Source organism: Malurus melanocephalus, unplaced genomic scaffold, assembly GCF_030028575.1.
Source record: "Malurus melanocephalus ecotype Western Australia unplaced genomic scaffold, MMel_1.1 scaffold_174, whole genome shotgun sequence".
Classification (NCBI taxonomy): domain Eukaryota; kingdom Metazoa; phylum Chordata; class Aves; order Passeriformes; family Maluridae; genus Malurus; species Malurus melanocephalus.
In genome coordinates this window covers 1,129,594-1,148,017 of record NW_026623406.1, presented here as the reverse complement: position 1 = coordinate 1,148,017, position 18,424 = coordinate 1,129,594, and the positions used below count along the sequence as shown (strand labels likewise).

General features: G+C 35.6%; 1 protein-coding gene across 3 annotated transcripts in view; it reads left to right on the top strand.

The window, feature by feature from the left end:
- The window catches only part of LRCH2 (leucine rich repeats and calponin homology domain containing 2), a 39,388-nt gene that overhangs the window by 8,537 nt on the left and 12,427 nt on the right, over positions 1-18,424 (top strand). For 2 of the 3 annotated variants that reach the window (XM_057372629.1, XM_057372628.1), the window contains exons 2-14: positions 4,829-4,973; positions 7,093-7,219; positions 8,024-8,129; positions 8,227-8,363; positions 8,592-8,725; positions 8,858-8,945; positions 9,267-9,378; positions 9,691-9,788; positions 9,896-9,963; positions 10,201-10,305; positions 15,473-15,541; positions 16,923-16,971; positions 18,074-18,190. In XM_057372629.1, the coding sequence (XP_057228612.1) occupies positions 4,829-4,973; positions 7,093-7,219; positions 8,024-8,129; positions 8,227-8,363; positions 8,592-8,725; positions 8,858-8,945; positions 9,267-9,378; positions 9,691-9,788; positions 9,896-9,963; positions 10,201-10,305; positions 15,473-15,541; positions 16,923-16,971; positions 18,074-18,190 (1,355 nt within the window). The remainder of the gene's footprint in view (positions 1-4,828; positions 4,974-7,092; positions 7,220-8,023; positions 8,130-8,226; positions 8,364-8,591; positions 8,726-8,857; positions 8,946-9,266; positions 9,379-9,690; positions 9,789-9,895; positions 9,964-10,200; positions 10,306-15,472; positions 15,542-16,922; positions 16,972-18,073; positions 18,191-18,424) is intronic. The other variant, XM_057372630.1, reaches the window with a different exon arrangement.

Here is an 18,424-nt window from a genome sequence, read left to right as displayed (position 1 = left end):
TCACTCTATGTTTGGATGTTTTTAATTGTTCAGTACATCATTTTKCAACATAAGTAAATATGAAGAATTCTGATAGTTATTATTAAATTATCCAGGTTCATTGTTCCTTTGAAGGGARATTTTWAAARCATTTCTGTGTTTAACAACACTGAKTCATGCATGGAAATTGGAACAGTGAAACTACAGGTAGATGAGTGAAGTTTGAGGGAAATGCTGGAGAGACATCCCATTTGAGGTGACCTTGGGAAGCCTAAGAGTTTGTTTCTCCTGAGGCTTCTTCTCCAGTTCGTTGAGAAACTAAGAAAGGCAGGAAGAGATCTGTCTCCTGTCACTAACCACAGAAATGGCACTTAGCATGAACAAACCTATTTCACTGTTTAAGTAACAAAGCTTTTGTCAGTCAGAGAATGACAGTGGTTTGTGGACAGTGATAGCTTGTGCCTCCTGGATTACCACATGCAGGTGTTTCTGTAGTGTCTGGGACTACTTTTTTTCTTCTCCAGAATCATCTTGCACCTGACAGACKACTGAGTTTTACCTGTGTTCTGTGTGGTGATCTCAGATTTATGTTCAGATTAACTAAAAGAGTGTCTTTGGGATCAGGTCTGAACACTTGTTTTTATGCATCCATTGTCTTCTATGGGATTAATTATACAGTTACAGTTATTCTTAGACTTTGGCTTAGGCTAAAGCATTACTAGAAAAGCTGTCTGGGAAAATCTGTATCTATGACTAGTTAGAAGAGCAGTTCTGGTTTTTCAGGCTGAGGAATGTGGTTTTTGTGTTCTAGTTTCTTAACACCATTTTGAAGCAAACAAAAGCCTAACACTGATGTCATGGATCAGCAACATACTTTTATGAAAAATAATATAAAATCAAGATGAGGTTGAAATGTAAATTTCCTAGCTAAGCCGAGTATATCAAATTCAACATGTAGTGCATGTAACATGTGAATATAAAAGGGATTGTTCTGGCTTAAATAAAAGGTCAGTCTGTGGTGTAAGCATGTTCCTGACAGTAAGCAGTACTGCATCCTTAGGGAAAAGTGCAGAAACAAGGCAAATGTGATGTTAATACTGTTTAACTACCTTGCTGCACACTGTTGTAACCTGACAGMTTGAGCATTTTGCTTTCCCTTTTGATCATGGCTTAAATTTATATAAGATGACTTCTTACTTCTTATAGCCTCCCTTCCAGACTGACTGATTTTCTAAAATTCTTTCCTTTTTATCTTTCAATATGTTAATCGTTGCCTTACAGTAAGTAAAGACTTTCCCTTTTTCTTTACTTTTTTTTTCTGTCAAAAAAACTAAGCTGCAGCCAACTTCTTCATATTTTCCTAGTTCCTCTTTCAACCTGAACCTTAGTAATGGAGTACTTCTCACTTTCGTTGTTCCTGTAGAGATAGTGTATTGAAATACCCTGTGATTCATGAGCAGGCATGACATGGATAGTGCCTTCTATTTAGTCCTCACATAACACTCCCWCTGAGAGTTTTCCAGTCTAAACTGGTTAAGCAAAGGATTCCTATAATCTCACTTCTTGAGGAGTTGTCATCTTAAATCATCTGTGATTCTGCATTTAGCAGCTTTTCTTGCTTCTCCAGTCTGTTAACCCTTACGAAGCCATTCTCAAGTGCTAGCAGTCTGCTTTCAGTTCAAGTGAGATGAAAGCTGTCTTGTTTATAGAGGAGCACTTTATTCCTAAAGTTTCTTCCTTTTTTCAGACCACATTTTCTTGGTCATCCATTGTGTGTTGCTAGTCTTCAAAAAAGCACCTAAACTGCTTAAGTTTCACATCTACATTTTATTTACCATAACAGACAGTATTATCTCATAAACTTCCTGCTTGTTATGAAAACATTTTTGGAGTAGAAATCATTYTTTAGTTTGGATAAAAATAGCTTTCCTTGTTTTTAAAATGCTGCAGGTACATGCAATACGAGAATATTGTGGAAAACTGTAGGTACTCAAATCTTTCTCTTCAGAAAAATCTGAACCAACCCCTGGAGGTATTCTAATGCTGTTTTCCAATGATGGAATGAAAAATTGCTCGGAATAGAAGTCATGCTATCTCCCACATCTTTATTTACTGTTTTTTGTTATCTTATTGACAGATAGCCATTATAATTTCCTATTTTGTACAATTTCTGAGTTCCGTAATAAAAAAAGTGTAATCCTTGCCCCACAGTGTCTTCAAAGGCATTGTTTTCAGATAATTGGTTTCTAGAATAATGCACACATAAAGTGACCTTGGTATGTATTTTGATGTGCAGCTGTATGGGTTTTGTATGAGGGCACACTGAGGGACTTCTACCAGACTGTGCTAATGTGATTTGTGTCAGGCCAGGCTAGAAACCACACACAGCTGGTTTATGTTGCCTGTGGGTATGACACCCCTAGTCCACTCATCCAGAGCAGAGAGTTGGTGTATCCTCTCATTTTTTTCTGGCTTCCCTCTAGATTTTATTTCTGCAGAGCAGATAGCARAGCTGGTTTTTAACCTGTGACTGTCCAAGATGTGTGGTTGAGGTGTGACTGGATGCAAATAGAGCAGCAAAATTTTCATGGTGCCCTTGAGTCTTCTCATTCAGATCTAAGCTACAGTCCTGCTCCTGGGACCAATGGAAGTAGGGTGGGAATCTGCCACTTTCATTTTTTGAACTAGATCTTTGTCCTAGCCTTCATAGCTGTTGATAAAACCAAATCAGGAAGGCACTTACAGCTGGCTTTCTTCAGAATGGGGTTGTATCAAAGACTTCATCATGTGGAAAAGGAGGCGGTACAACTGTGCCAGCAATAAAACCATGGCCATCTTTTCTGCATGCAGGTGTCATATTCTGCTGAATGCTAGAACGAGAGAATTTGTTTAATATAAGAAGGGTTTTGCAGAAAACTTTCACGTGAATGCTATAATTTTTCTGTAACATTTTGAAAATTGATGTAGTAGAAAACAGAAAATAAACCTCTCTGGTTGTGAAAAYTCTCTCAAGCATGCAAATTTTTTTAATAAGCTTTTTAATTTTTGTTGAGATGTTTAGTTTTAGTTAACTTTATTCCATTTTCTCACAGTTCATTAGGAATGCCACTCCTCCAACATAGGAATGTMTTTTTCTGCCTCTTGCAGGTAGAGTTTGCAGAATCCTGCATGAGCAGTGGATACCCTGATTTATAGGAAAACTTTCTGATTCATAAGCTTGAGAATGGTTCTTAGAAATAATGGAGTAACAGCCATATAGCTCACAAGACKTCACATATTCTAGACTTCAAGAAGTAAAGTTAAAGCTGCTGCCAAAAATAACTCCASAGGAAGGTGGAGTTTCATTGTACCAGTCCATTTTATTTGCTGGTCACCTGCAGCCCACTGTGGATGTCCATCCCCTCTGCTCAGCTCCCTGATCATTTGCATTCAGCCTCCTGTGTACCAGCTTACCTCTGCCCTTCTGTCCTGCAGCTCACACTGATGTCAGCAAGTTCTCCCACAGTCCAACTCTTTGCACTTGCTTTTATTCAGACTTGGTGTCTGCCAGATGAGGTTCTGGCTCTCATCCCATCCCTCTAGCTGTGCACTTCCTGAAGGCACGTTCTGTCTGTTTGCCAGGTTGGTGATGAAAAATGTTGATTCCAGTGTTGGCCCCGAGAAATTCTTCTCATAGCTCATTTGCCAGTTATACTTCAGGTTTTGATCTCTCTTTGAATCTGACAATGACTTTGAGCCAATTTTCCAGCCCCTTTCTAGACTTTTTGCAGAACTATACTTCATTCCAATGATAATGTGATGGGAGCTAAGCAGAAACAGTTACTCCATGTGAATGTTAAAAACTGAGAACTGAAGCCTGAAATAGCAAGGGATCTGTATTACTTCTCTGTTAAAAGAGTTTGTTCAGCATTTCTGAGAAACCACATCCTTTTGAAATGTCTTGAGTTGGGAGCCAGAGTTACTTTCAGAAGACTAGGCAGTTGTTCTCAAGTAAATATCTCTTTCTTCCAAGGTAGTTCAGTAGACTTTTGGTTTTGGTAGTTTTGCTGATAATTTCCAGGATTCTTGAGTAACATTTCATTTGTATTTTCTGGTTCTTTTCAAGGTTTGATGTAGTCAGAGGTGCTGTGCATTTTGGTAAAGTGCTGCATTATCAAAACTCCTGCATGCAGATTTGCATACTGCAGTCATGCATTGTCAGAACAACTCTAGCTCAACTGTTGTGTTTCTATGGTCAAAGATAGCTCCTTTTCTGCTTTTAGGTCAGGCTAAATTGCAACTTGACTTTTATAGGTAAATACATTGGGTATTGGTTTTTGCAACTTTATCCTCTTTTTAGCAGAGTTACAAATAGGTAGCTGGAGAATGTCAGTTACTGTGTTAGGGTGTTTTGGGAATTTCGCTTTAGCATTGCAGATACATTGACATTGGGTTATAATGTAGCTGTCAAACTGGAACTTTTGTACCTTGATTTACTGTTGTGCCTAGAATTGGAGGGGAAGAAACYCAAGAACTGCACAGAACAAAGATTTGATAGATGAGGGACAATAATAATTGATATTCAGTGTCATTGTAGCTGTAACTATGTAGTAGGAAATGTATTTTTGAATTCCTGTCATTCTTCTATTTCCTGTACTAATTGCATATTGAGCAATAATCTTTTAGTATTTTAAGGCTCTTTTGTGTATTAATTATATGCAGTAGCATCTGGTAAAACTGAATTATTTTACACTTCTTGCAACACCTTAATTTTTAGGAGCATGACAAGAATAACAGTGGGTACTTTTACATCCTCTTACTGCAGGGAAATTTTTGACTAAAAAAGGAATTCTTTTTCATTTGCTTCTAGATCTTTCTAAGAACAGATTTACTGAAATTCCTCCTGATGTCTGGCTGTTTGCACCACTGGAAACTTTAAATTTGTATCACAACTGCATCAAATCCATTCCAGAATCTATTAAAAACCTGCAAATGCTTACCTACCTTAACATAAGGTGAGTAACGGTGGTTGGTTTTGGTCTTTTATATACTCATCTCATTGGAAAGTTGGCATTTTCCTTTATCAGATCATTGTGTTTGCAGAGTTTTCTTTGGTTTTGATGTTCAAACAGTGTTCAGAAGCTACAGGTATAAAATTTGGCTACTATCAAGAGGGTGTGTTACTCTGGGCAGAAAGTCCTGCTCATTTTATACATAATTTACATCTTCTGCTGTACTGCTCTTTTTAAACTTGGAAAACATATGGTTGGATCTTCTCAGAAGAACAGAAGATGGATATGAGCTCTGGCAGGAGAGGGAATCTAGAAAACTCTCCCGACCTTGTTTTCCACAATATTCCTTGTTTCTGATATTGGCTGCAAGAAATCCAAAATAGTTTTCTCAGTTAAGAGCTATTTAAGTCCCCAAAACTTGCTGTGTCTCAAAATCTGCAAATATCAGTTCTTACAGTGCTAATTCATGAGTAATGTGCTCTGTGGCAATTGTAAAGAGGATTAACATGATACAAAATGACAGTATTTTCTGAAAGAAATTTGGGCTTTCTTCAGCAACAGCCCTTTTCTCTTTTGATGGTGTTTGATGTGCTGAATACATTTCATTACACAGAAATGCTTTGTAGGTCTAAGTCTTCTTTYAAGAGTTGACTCTCCTGATCATCCTTTCCCAAACTGTGCTTTGTTCTCATTTCTGTGCTCCTGTCCAAGGACWGCTTTCCCAGTGCAGAAGTATGTGGGCTGTAGTATGGAARAACAGGCCAAAAACCTGCCTTCCTAGCTCAGATGCTTTGTGACAGGAGAAAACCACGTGATCTCAAATTCTAATTTGGGATTCAGATGGTGGAGGAAACGTATTGTGCATTTCATAGTAAAGCAGGCAGCTCCTTAAAAAACCCAAACCTGAAAAAAGAGAGGAAATCTGTGGAAGTGACATGAATGACTGCTTCATTGCCACATTTTTATMGTCAGTTCAGAAAAAGTTTACTTGCACATTATATTTTTGCTTTTCATGCCTTCAACCAAAAAAGCCTGGTATATCTGCCTGAAATACAATACTAAAGGAGATTTAATGTGTACCTATATACAGAACGTACTTGTATTGTTCACTCGGAATTTAAGAGAATAAATATATTGCTTTTATAAAGATACTGCTAGAAATTTCCTTTCATTTTATGGTGCAATGTTTCAAAAATATGTTTTTGTGGACTTTGCAGTTCTATAAACTGTAGTCATGGAGAAAATATTTTAAAAGTCCAAGGTTTTTGGATTGTGAAAACAGTGCTCTGAATACGTATCAGTAAAGCACTAAAATTTCTAGCYTTTCCTTAGTGTAGTATGAACACAAGTATCAGATCTTCTAAGTTTTTTTTTTTGTCAAAAATAGAACTAGTTCTACTTAAATCAAGACCAATTACTGGAGTTTTTTGAGTTTTTGTATGTGAAAGGAAATGCTCTTATACCACATCTGAGCAGCCTGTTTTCCAATGACTTTTAAATGTACCTTATTAGAAAATTTATGGCAGTTGAAGTCCATCTRTATGGGTAGTTTTGTTAATATAGCTTTAAATCCAGTAGTGGGTAACCGTGTATTTCATGTGTACAAAGCAGATGTACATGCATGCAGCTGGAAAATTATATACACAGAAGAAATACATTTTAATTCAGACTACTTTCCACACTGTTGCTCAGCAAAATAAATAAATGTTTAGTGCTTTTTGTGATGGCTCAGGACAGATACAACAACAACGTGAAATGAGAAGCAATGGCCTTATATAAAGTTCTGATTTGGCAGACTGTCAAATGGTCCCTCTGAAGGGTATCAGCAGGATAAAAGAAGTGTCAAAGATTGTTTATTTTAACAGATTTCTCTGCATTTTGGTGTTAGATTCTGTCCTAGTACRTACTCATTTAATGAGTGAAATAGGCATCTAAAATTTACATACCTGAGATAGGATGTATCTGATAAGGAATTTGTGATGGAGATTGTAGATGAAATTGTAATAGGTGGAGAAAGTCTTCTGGGATGGGAGAAAAGTTGTGCAATGTTCATCTCCGAACTCCCTGAGATCTAGAAAAGAGATTAATCTAGCCTTGCTTGTCTCTTTTTCTTTCTTTCAAGTCGAAATCTTTTGTCAACATTGCCAAAATACCTGTTTGATCTTCCACTGAAAGTTCTGGTTGTCAGTAATAACAAGCTGGTCTCCATTCCAGAAGAAATTGGAAAGCTGAGAGGTCTGATGGAGTTGGTTAGTACAACTGTGAATCTTCGTGCTAAGTAAACTTAGAAGCAGTGTRTTTTCAGTAAAATAAATTATAAATTAATATTTTTTAAAATACAGAACTACAGCTAACTTCAGTTACTATGGTTTATTGGTATTTTTGGTTTATTTTTCAAAGTTTCAAACCCAGAATTCATGCTTGGTGGTGAAGATTAGGGCCATAGTTGTGAGAGTTTCATTCCAGTTCCTGTGGTATACCTGTTTGAGACATAAGAAGGCTAGAAAGATTCTATGTGATTGTTTTATCATTCTGGTCTACATAAATTAATTTAAAATAGTGTCAGAAATAGCTGTGTCTGTGTTCATTTGGTACAGCTTTGTCACCCTCTAGTGCTTGTATCCAAAAAGCTGGTGAGCCTTCTGTTGCTCTCTGTATATTTTTTAGTTTTATGTATTGGTGCAAGATTTATTTATGAAAAAGAATTTTTAGAAGAGGAGCAGAATGCCAGTCAGTTGCCAACAATAGCACAAGACGTTTTTAACAGATATAGGAACTATGCCAGAAACTCTTGATTCCTAGTCTACAGCATTAATATCAAAGCCAGTATTTCACCATTCATTGATTTAAYTTGCTGAATTAAATTCCTGGAATCCTTAAATACTTTAAAAATCAGCAAGATCGGTTACAGTGCATCTTCCCTGTGGAAAATCCAAGATAGCTGGAATTTCTTTTATTTTAATAGTATGCTTTATAGTAGTTTTGGTAGCAGTATTCCTTTGTGTAATTTCATTTAAGCTGTTCAGTTGATTTATTAATTATGTCTTTCTTAGGATATTAGCTGTAATGAACTTCAAGTTCTTCCCCAGCAAATAGGAAAATTGCAGTCACTTAGAGAATTGAACATAAGAAGAAATAATCTCCATATGTTGCCAGATGGTGAGCTACTCATCTTCTTTCCATTGATGTAGGTAAATTAGGTAAAGTGATAAGAAGATAACTGATTMTTTTCTTTTTGTTTGCTTCCCAAATGCAGAATTAGGAGACCTTCCCTTGGTAAAGCTGGATTTTTCTTGTAATAAAATTACAGAAATTCCAATTTGTTACAGAAAGTTACGTCATTTACAAGTTATAGTTTTGGATAACAATCCAATGCAGATACCACCAGCACAGGTTAGTATGAAAGTATGCAAGTCCAGAAATTTGCATTAGGATGTTAGGGGAACCTGTTCTAATTTATACCAATCAAGTTTCTTTTYTTTTTATTTAACTGTATTTCTTGTATTTCTCCTTTTGGGGTGTTGTGGTTGCATAGGCAGTGCAGAAGGTATTTCTTGGGGTGTGTTTTYAGAAGACATACTTTGTAATTAAGACTTTCTTTGTTCATTTGTCTCGCAACAGATATGTTTAAAGGGCAAAGTACATATATTTAAATTCCTCAGTATACAGGCGTGCCTCAGAATAGATAAAAAACCAGATTCTTTGGATCTTCCATCATTAGGTAAACGAATTCCCTCCCAGCCACTCACAGACAGGTGAGTTACGGGTTTTTGGGTATAGACAAATAACATATTTTGAAAAGCGTATTTATTTTCTTTTAGGAAAGTGAAACTACTGTTTCTTTCATTCTTCTGTGGGTTTTTTGTGTGTTGCTTTTCTTAATGTAGCATGGAAGACTTTTATCCCAATAAAAATCATGGACCAGACTCTGGCATTGGAAGTGATAATGGGGATAAAAGGTTGTCCACTACAGAAGTGAGTATTTTTTCACTGTTGAATTTGTCATTTCTGCATTTTTAGAACTTTTTCCTTTGTATTCTCTATCATTTGAGAAATACCTCAGTAAGTTGCCTATAGTATTTTTTCAGTATCTGTGCAGTTGAGTTTAAACCATTAGGCTGCCATATCAGACACCCATTATTTATGTATTTCTTTAACTTCTCTGGTTAAGATTGATTCCAGTCAATATGATACAATTAGAATATATTGATAGTCTAATCAATAGGATTTATTAGGAAATAATATAATAATATCATTTACATATCAGTTCTGTACTAAATGTGAGTTTCTTTGCAGCCATCTGATGATGATACAATCAGCCTTCACTCCCAGGTATCAGAATCAACAAGGGAACAGACATTAAGGAATGACAATCACATAATGGGAAGTAAACTTGATCCACAGAAAGGTAATACYAGTTGTACATTTGTCATTTTAAGTAACTGAGAAACTTTGCTTAGGTAACCTAATGTAAGCAAACAGCACAACATTGCTGGATCATGTATTGGTATTGTATTTTCATCATTTCTGAAAACAATGTAATAATCATGGACAGGGCTAGAGAAAAAGGAGAAAAAAGATTATTTCTAGCTTAAGAAGGCATGATTTCTATGTTCTGTCTTTATCTGACATTTTTCATAAGTACTTATTTTTCTCGAAAATAACATTTGGTTGAGAAAACTGTTCAATATCTTTCCTATTCTTCGTAAATCCTCACTAGACCAGGAGGCGTATGACTACATTGATCCCAATGCAGAGGAGGGAGCTCTTCCTGAGCAGGGAGAAGCACAGATTGGCCCACTGCTCTCCTATGTCAAGGTACCAGAGACTGACAGAAGAAAAACTGTTCAGTAACCTTGACTTTAATTTTTTCTTTCCCTTAATTCAAGTCAAACATATTTTTTTTTTTTTTCATTCTTCATAAGGAACGGGGAAAACATCTTGAGAAATCCCAGAAAACAGAACAAAATGAGGATTGGAGAGATGAAAAAAGGTAAATCTTCTTGATCTTTCTTGGGTAGGTTTTACTRGTGGTGGCATGGGTGAAAGTTGGGKTTTTTTTGAGCTCCTTGCGTATGGAGGAAAGGATGCTCATAYTGAACACTAAGTACTCCTCTTGGACAGAAAATAAGCTTATAGGAAGCACTGCTTAGTTATTGCCATGATGAGCCATTTCTTTGTCTTGCTTTCACTGAAGTCAGGCAGATCACTAATGTTTAACTTTGTTCAGACTTCAGAAAGAACAGCTTCTGGCTGAAGATGATGATGAACTCAAAGAAGTGACTGACTTGAGAAAAATAGCAGCTCAGTTGTTGCAGCAAGAACAAAAACACAGGTATTACAATATTAGTTAAAATAACGTCTATTACAATTAACTTATTCTTTGACCTATCTTAAAGTCAAAAGCTTTTGACACCTTATTTGGAGACCAGTTTGTCCAGCTGCCTRAGAGTGAAGTGAAGGACTTTGTCAAGATACATCTGTCCTGTGTTTCTTGTATGAATTACATAACCTGCATACAGTTTGTTTGTGACTGGTTATTTTTATTCAGATACAGCTGATTTAGGTGGTGCTTCTTTCATTTGGTCTAATGTGAGTTACAAATATCCTRTGGACTGAAGGAGAAATTTGCTTGAGCGTTATTCTGTCAAATGACAATATCTATGTAATAAAAATAATTTCAACTGCCTGCCTTTCTCTCCTTCATTATGGACATCTCAACAGAATGATTCTTGGAAAGGAGCCATGGAACAAACAGCAAATTAAAGGAAAACAGAACAAGTTAAGAACTGTGTAAAATGAAGCAKAGGAAGGAATACCTGGGGCCACCTAGGATGTGGCCAGGACAGGGCAGGAGCAGTGTTCTGCACTGTTCCTTTACCAAACAGGCAAATGCTGTAAGGTACTCCGAGAGTAAGCTTTTCCCTGAGAGGTGAAAGCTGTAGTTAATAGTAGTTCATAAAATAAAATAGTTCATAACACTCATTCAGTATGCCACAGTAGTGGATGTAAGTTCATACCAACTTAAATACTACCTTTGTTTCTTTCAAATTTCTGTAAATATGAGACTGCACTGCTGTTTTTTTCTTTTGAGRTACTTGAAATACACCTAAAGCCCTCAGAGAAATTGGGATCCCAGTACTATGAATTGCAGGGTCTTAAAAATTCCCCAGCATTTTGTATTAGCTRAATATAGTAACAATAGTGTGCATCTGTGAAAGATAAAATAGGTTTTTGCTTAGAACTCCATGCCCTGCATTCAAAAATTGGTTGTTGTTCACAGGGAAGGGAGAARTAAGAATGAAATGYTAATGCTAGTGTSTTCTTAGTACCAGAAGGATTGCAGTAAGTCCAAGAACGCTAAATTTTCCTRTTTTRATGAAGAGAGAATGAGCATGTTYTTATATTAGGTTTTTATATGATGGTCATTTATGTTGCATGTGGGTCTTGTTTGATTACATATTTCCTGGTTACCTAATCATTTGAAATACTAAGCTACTTCTTTTCTCAAGCATTGCAGCTTAAATTTTACTCGTCATATGTTGTGTCTTATTGCAGTGGTCTTGCTAATTGTTCTGCTTTGTCTTGAATTATGCAGATGCGCAATCTTAATAATTTCTAAGTTTTACCTCTTATTTTAGCATTTATTTGTTAAAGTTTGCTTATCTGTCTTTAAGTACATGAGCTCAAAATCTCTTGATAGAAAATGTAGCCCTTATTTTGATTCCATGTTTTTTAACCAGCAATAAGAATAATATTTAATACTTAGTGAAGACATTTCTATCTTTATTTGTGGAAAATGTATTCAGTAAACAGAATCCTCAGGGAAATTAAACTTCATAAAATAATTCCTTACTAATCACGCTTCTGTTTGTTCAGTGTATGTTTTTGTAATATTATGCAGTCTCCTYTCCTTTTGCTTGCTATGCTAATGACTTCCCTGTCCTCTCCCATCAACCTATCCTGCTTCCTTCTTCCGTCTTTGGCTTTGGTGTGCATGAAATGTGAATACAGACGAAGGCCACTAAGCTATAGAACTTCATTCAGTGAGAAACTCTTCCAGAGGACCAGGGCAGCAGGACGTGCATCAAGGTATAAAGTGTTTGTGGAGCCTCACATTTCCAGAGTTAAAATGTGGACAACAGAAATGGTTTTGGCCATCTTTTRAACAGAAACAGAATTAAAGGGATTGGCTAAGTTTTACTATCAAATACAAAGATTTCAATATATTTTATTCTTTAGGATGAAATACTAATTAAGGAAAATATTTAGTTAGGCAATTCTCCAAAGAATACTTTGAATCCAAACCTAAAAATTTTTATTTTTCTTTAAGTATACTACCTCAAATATAGTACCTCAGGCAAAGTGGTGCTTTTAGTTTGTTTGGGCTTTGTTTGGTGGTTTTGTGTTRTTTGTTTGATACTTTGGTTTTAAAGTGATGATTTTCAAGTTAGCATGACCAGAGAAAATTTGATTTGCATTTGATCCATGGTGGAAGTATTTGTAATATACAAACCTCAGCAGTAGGGTAAAATACCCAATGGGCTGTGTAGACTATACTTAAACATGTAGCTGTTGAATGATTTCAGACTTTTTTACCTTATAAATTGAAGCTCTGTAACTTAAGTCTGCATACTCTTGTCTTTTTCAAAAGGTRGTAGGGTAGTTTAGATTAAATAATTTTCATTGGTTCCAAATGAGCCTGCTTGAATTATTGGTTAAATCTGGATTCTTACTTCGCAGCAGTGATTTCCAAAAACTGTCTAAATCTAGAAGAGCACAGCTTCAGAGCCAGATGTGAAATCAGTGGACTGCTCTGGTATGAGTTGAAAATTAATCATCTTTGTGTCACTGCTCAAAATTTCAGGTGTCTTTATACACTTTAGAGYTTCAAGATAGTACTTGCTTGTCTAAATGTGAAGATAGCTAACCTTAAAATAACACTGCCATTGTTCACTTCATTCATATCCTTAATCATTGTTGTGTTTGCTCAAAATATGAAAGCATAAGTGGCTGAGAAGAGAATCCACTTTTTAAATTCTGAAACTTTGGAAAATATTTTCTGATATCATAGTTGGTCTTGCCATTGCTTTTTTTCTCTCATCGGGTCAAACACTTTGGAGTAGATGTKGTGCTTGCATAATACAGTAGTAGAAAAATGAGCTTAATATGTAAATATATGTCAAATATATATAAATACGTAGTTTTGAGTAATTTAGATTTTAAAGTCTGTCTGAGTTTTAGAACCCTTTCAGAGGATTAGTTTGTATGCTACCTCTGTAACAACAGAATTGGTGTGATTTGTAGGAATAAGTAGGAAATTAATTGCAGTTCTAACACAGGTGTCCTGTGCAAATTCTTAGTTAATGAATCAGTAGGATCATCAGTATTTGGCCCATTAATTGACATCTACAATAAAAGTTTTGGATTTAATTAGTGATAGTGTGAATGGCAGCAGTTGCTGAAACTGTTGGACCATCAACACCACACTTCAGTGTAACTTCTGAAGTTGAGCTACTTCTACTTTCATTCTACATACTCTGCTTTGCATTGTATTTCCTGGAAGRCAGTAATTAACATACCTCCAGTGACTTCCCCCTGGCCCCCGTCCAGCTGAACAAATTATTTTGCCACTGGTCTGCAATTTAGTAAATTCACATTACTTTTCTTTGCTATTTTCTTTAGTTAAAAGCTTCCAGGTTCATTRTTCCACAGGAAATTGAGATTCCTCTGACTGGGCTAGTAACATGTCAGCAGCTACTGAAYTTSCTGTTACTTCCCCATCAATATTCTTCAGTTTTTAAACAGGAAGTTTCAAAAATTACTGGTTTTGTTTTAGCAAGTGTAAAAATACATAATTTTAATTTGGTGATAAACTCAGTCAATAATTGCATACATGTTGAACAGAAATGGTGATGAAAAGTATAGCTGTTAGAATTCACTTGAATAGTCTCTTGCCTTTTATATAACAAGTTTGAAAAATAAGTAGCCTGTGTTATATAAAATAATTGCATTTACRCTGTAGTGTCAGTTTTGGTGCAAGCGTTGCATCAAACTGAGTCAAATTTTTTTTTCCTAATTGCAATTATCACTTGCTACAAAGTCTCTCTGGATTTCTCATTGCTTTCAGTTGAAGACAAAGCTAATTTAAATAGGGATTCTCTGTAAAAAGTAATAACTTTAMGAGCATGTTTGTATTCTGGTTTGACAACCCGTGCTCTGAATTTTTTGGTTACACTTCTTTTATACTGTAGTRTAAGTTAATTCTGGAATGCACCCTCAAAACTTAAGTTTCTGAACACAAAATATAGGAAGCAGATGCTACAGACTGAGTGCAGCAGACTTTTACAGGCTTAACTTTTACAGGCTTTAACTTTTACAGACATTTACAGGTTTACAGGCTTAACTTCTCATAATCCCATTAAACTGAGGGTCACACAATGAGAGGTTTATACTGCAAACGAGATTACTGAGCTCAAAGTTATCGCAGTAATCAGAGAAGTTTGATTGAAAAATCATCAATCATTTAATGACTGTGCTGCAYTATGTAATGGTAATGAAATATAAAAAGGGTGCCTATTTACCTTTTTCCATTAAGTAGTTGACTGTGTTCCATTTTTCTCCAATCTTATTATATTCCAGTTCTCCRTATAATTGAGAATCTTCCTTCATACTTCTGCCCATAAAGTCAGTGTTCAATATGACTACGTTCAAGAATTCAGTTATTTGTCATTTAAGTTACTGTTCAGCATGATGCTTACTTGAAGACTTAGTTTTAAGTGTTACTGATTGTTTTGTTATTTTTAACATTAAAACATCCGTAATAGCTCATGTCATCTTCCTGTGCAGACACATGTGGTATGTGTTTGCTCCAGGTGAAGACACATTTCTGAATATCTGTAAGTTTAGGCTTTTTTGACTGTTTACCATATTTCCATTGTTTCCCTTCTGCATTAAACTTTTCGTTTCGTTCTTAGCCCATGTTTCTCCATTTCCCATCTCTCCTTTTTCCCTACAATTCCTTTGCACTTGCAGTGTTTCTTACTCAGTCACCTTCTCATCTGCCCCTGCTGACTGACTTTTTTGTGCTCAGTCTGTCTATCCCTTCTGGTCTGCTTTAGGRTGACTAACTTTTGTCTTCTAATAATAGTGAACAGTGGGGCGTTTTGTGTTGAGAGCAAGCATGGTTTCAYATAGATGTGAGATTAGTTTGAAATAATATCTATTCAGGGAGAAAAGTAAGAGGAGACTTCATTTTAGTTTGACTTATCACCATGTTTTGCTTCCTTAAAATACAGAACTTGAAATACTTCAAGAGCTGGAAATGATACTGTTAATTCAAATGGAAGCAGGAATGGGATTGGATTTCATATGTGTACACATTTTAGTTATATAGATAATGCCACTTAATGTTCAAAACTTTTTTATTTACAGGAAATGTGATGCAGTGAAAGTAGCATTCTAAGAAAATTAGTTTTACATAAGTATTTTTTTCTTTCTAGGATTCTTAATCATTCAGTTTCAGTAAACACAAGGAACAGGCCAAAGCAGCCAATGGAATCTGAAAAATGGTATTGATATATTTTAAATGTATCACAGCTTTCAATATTTTATTAGTTTCATTTTTGTTTGTTGTGTCACTACTGCCATCTTCTGTCATAATGCTTGTAGTTCATGGTGAAATTGAAGCTACAAGAGTAATGTATTCTTGAGCTTCTTTCTTTCAGATTAAAAAAAAAATCTCTTCTGAGCATTTAAAAAAGCTGATGTCACCCAGAAACTGATTTGTAGGTCTGATTGTGCTGCTGATTATGGCAGCAATTAATTTCTGTTTTGGGCCTCCAGCTCCAATCTGGAGGGTTGTATCTCCTCCATGGGTCATGGTGCTGTGCACATGTCGTAGATCCTGTGTGACACAAGATGACACTGGAGCTGTGCTGARGCATCTAAATTTTCCTCCTTAGCAGTCCTTTTGTGTGTTTAGAGCTGTTGGAAAAGTGTTGCTGGGAGTTCAACCCACTAAACCCTTTTTATTTGTGGAGCATGTGTTACTGAGGACCCCATTGTCTGCAGCAGCAGCACTTACTCTTTTTCTTTCAGTTTAAAAAAGAAAGCTCAACCCCCACACACAAAGAAAAAAAAAACAAACAAACAAAAGCAACAAACTCAACAGAAAAATCCACCCCCAAAACAATCAATAATCAAAAACACCCAGAGCTTTTCTTTAGGGAATTGGGAACTTTCCAGAGCCCTTTTTGGCTGTGAAACTTGGAGAGAAAAGCTGTAAGTACAGTTTGTGCTAGATAGTGCTTGGATGGGAATGGCTCTCTGCAGTTGAGCTACACCTCAAGGGAGCATCTTGACCCAGCAGAGCTCCTTCAGTGTGGTCCCTCCTGTTTTGGCTGTCTCCTCTCTCGTTGGTACCTGTGGTTTGCAGAGCTGGCTGCACACATGTCCTGTGCTTGGTGACTCATGCTGCAGCTGTTACTTGGAACCTTCCAGGCCTTGCTTGCTTACCACAGTTTCTTCTCTTTGAGTTACTGTCACCTATTCAAGTGTAMCACTCTGTTAGGCCTTTTTATTGTRAGGGTAATCCAGGAATAATTAAATTTGCCTTTTCCATTTTTTCTTAGTGAAACAGACAGTTCTGAGACTTAAAACCAAGACAAACTAAAAACTTTAAATGAAGCTTTATCTGAATAAAGTACTGTAGTGTGGAAGACCTATTGTCAAGTTATGGTAAAGGAAAGTGAAATATGATTTGAAATTCTACTTAAGTGGTCATGCTTTTAAGCCACATTGTGACATTCTTACACAGGTGGCCAAAAACACTGTAGTGCTGTGGAGAAGTCTTCTTTAAAGTGTTCACATTTTCTCATATTTTCAAATAACTTGTTTTAAAGTATGTGAAAARGTAGTGTGCTTCATAATGCCTTTCATCTTACTTTTTAGTGTCTCAACAAATGAAGCRAATTCTCCAGTGTCCCCRTACAGCTGGCAGGTAAAGATTCAAATGTGGTGGCTTTACATGAGTGATTTTGTAGTTGTTGTTTCCTTGATTTTGTCTTTATGGCAGAAAACTTTAATGAATTCATATGGTTGCTTGTACACATAGTTATTGAAGGTGTCTAACTGTGGTGGAAAATATAAACCCTTTCTTATACCTCAAAATAATTTGACTTATATGTAATGGAAGGCTTTTGTTTTAGTATGGTACCAGCTTTAGGGTCCTGAAACTAATTAGGCATAAATTTTACGTTCTTGGTTTTACTATGTCTTTGCACGTAAGTGTATTGCCTCACCATAATGTTCAGTTGGGTTTTAGATGCAACTTTTAAGTGATTTGAATTATGTAGGCCTTTCATTTTCCATRCCTCAATAAGAAGCTTGTATGATATGATAAAATTTCAGTTAAACTGTAAAGATTCTTAAAATWATTTTATATTTTGATCTGTTAGTTATTTACAACTACTTTAAATGCTTTTATATTCTAATAAGAAACAGTTAGAAATGTTGTTTTGCCTTTRGGAAACAGTTCAGATTGTCTGCTTTCAGTTGTCATCAAGTACACAGTCATATATATTTATTATTATTTAAGSATCAGTCTACTTAAGCTGTCCTCCTCAGTAAATTTTGTATAATACAATAATAATTTGAAAGAGTTTTCTCTTACATCTTATTGAGGTATATTACCTTGTAGACAGGAACAGCCAAAAAATACTTAAACTGTCTTGTTGTAGCCATCCTTTCTCTGTGTGATGAGTATTCACCATGAGAAATTCAATGTGCTAGTGGCTAACAATATTTGTAACTGATGCATTTCTGACAGCCTTTGGTGGCTTCCTAACCTACCTACAAAATCTTAATRCAGAAAWGTGTTATTTTCTGAAGAAATATTTCATGGATTCTTCTTCTATGAAATATATTTTAGAATTTGGAAAGAAATAAGTGGTTTCTACCAGAATCACCATTAAGACTCCTAAATGTTTTACAACTAAATTGAGACAGGCAAACAACGAACAATTGTAGTTCATAATAATTTGTGCTAATGCACAAGAGAGGTATATTTACCTTTTACATAAAAATATTTCTGACCATTATAGCCACTGGAAAACCAGAAGGATTCAGTGGATGAGCAGCATTGGCCAGAAACACATCCAGTAATCTGGCAGAATGAAGAAAGAAGGAGAAGTAAACAAATTAGAAAAGAGTATTTCAAGGTAATGGGGGAAGTAAGGGTGGGTGACACTTTTTTTTTAAAATAAGAGTAGAAGAAACTGTAAAACTAAGTACAGGTAAATCCTCAGAGGTTGTGAAGCTTTTAAATTTGCATGGAATTTATAATTTTTTAATTTGATTGTTTTGATTTAATATATATGTATATATTTAGGAAAATCAAGAGGAAAAAAATTGATCAAATATTTTGTTTGTCCTTTAAGTAAAAGAAAATAATT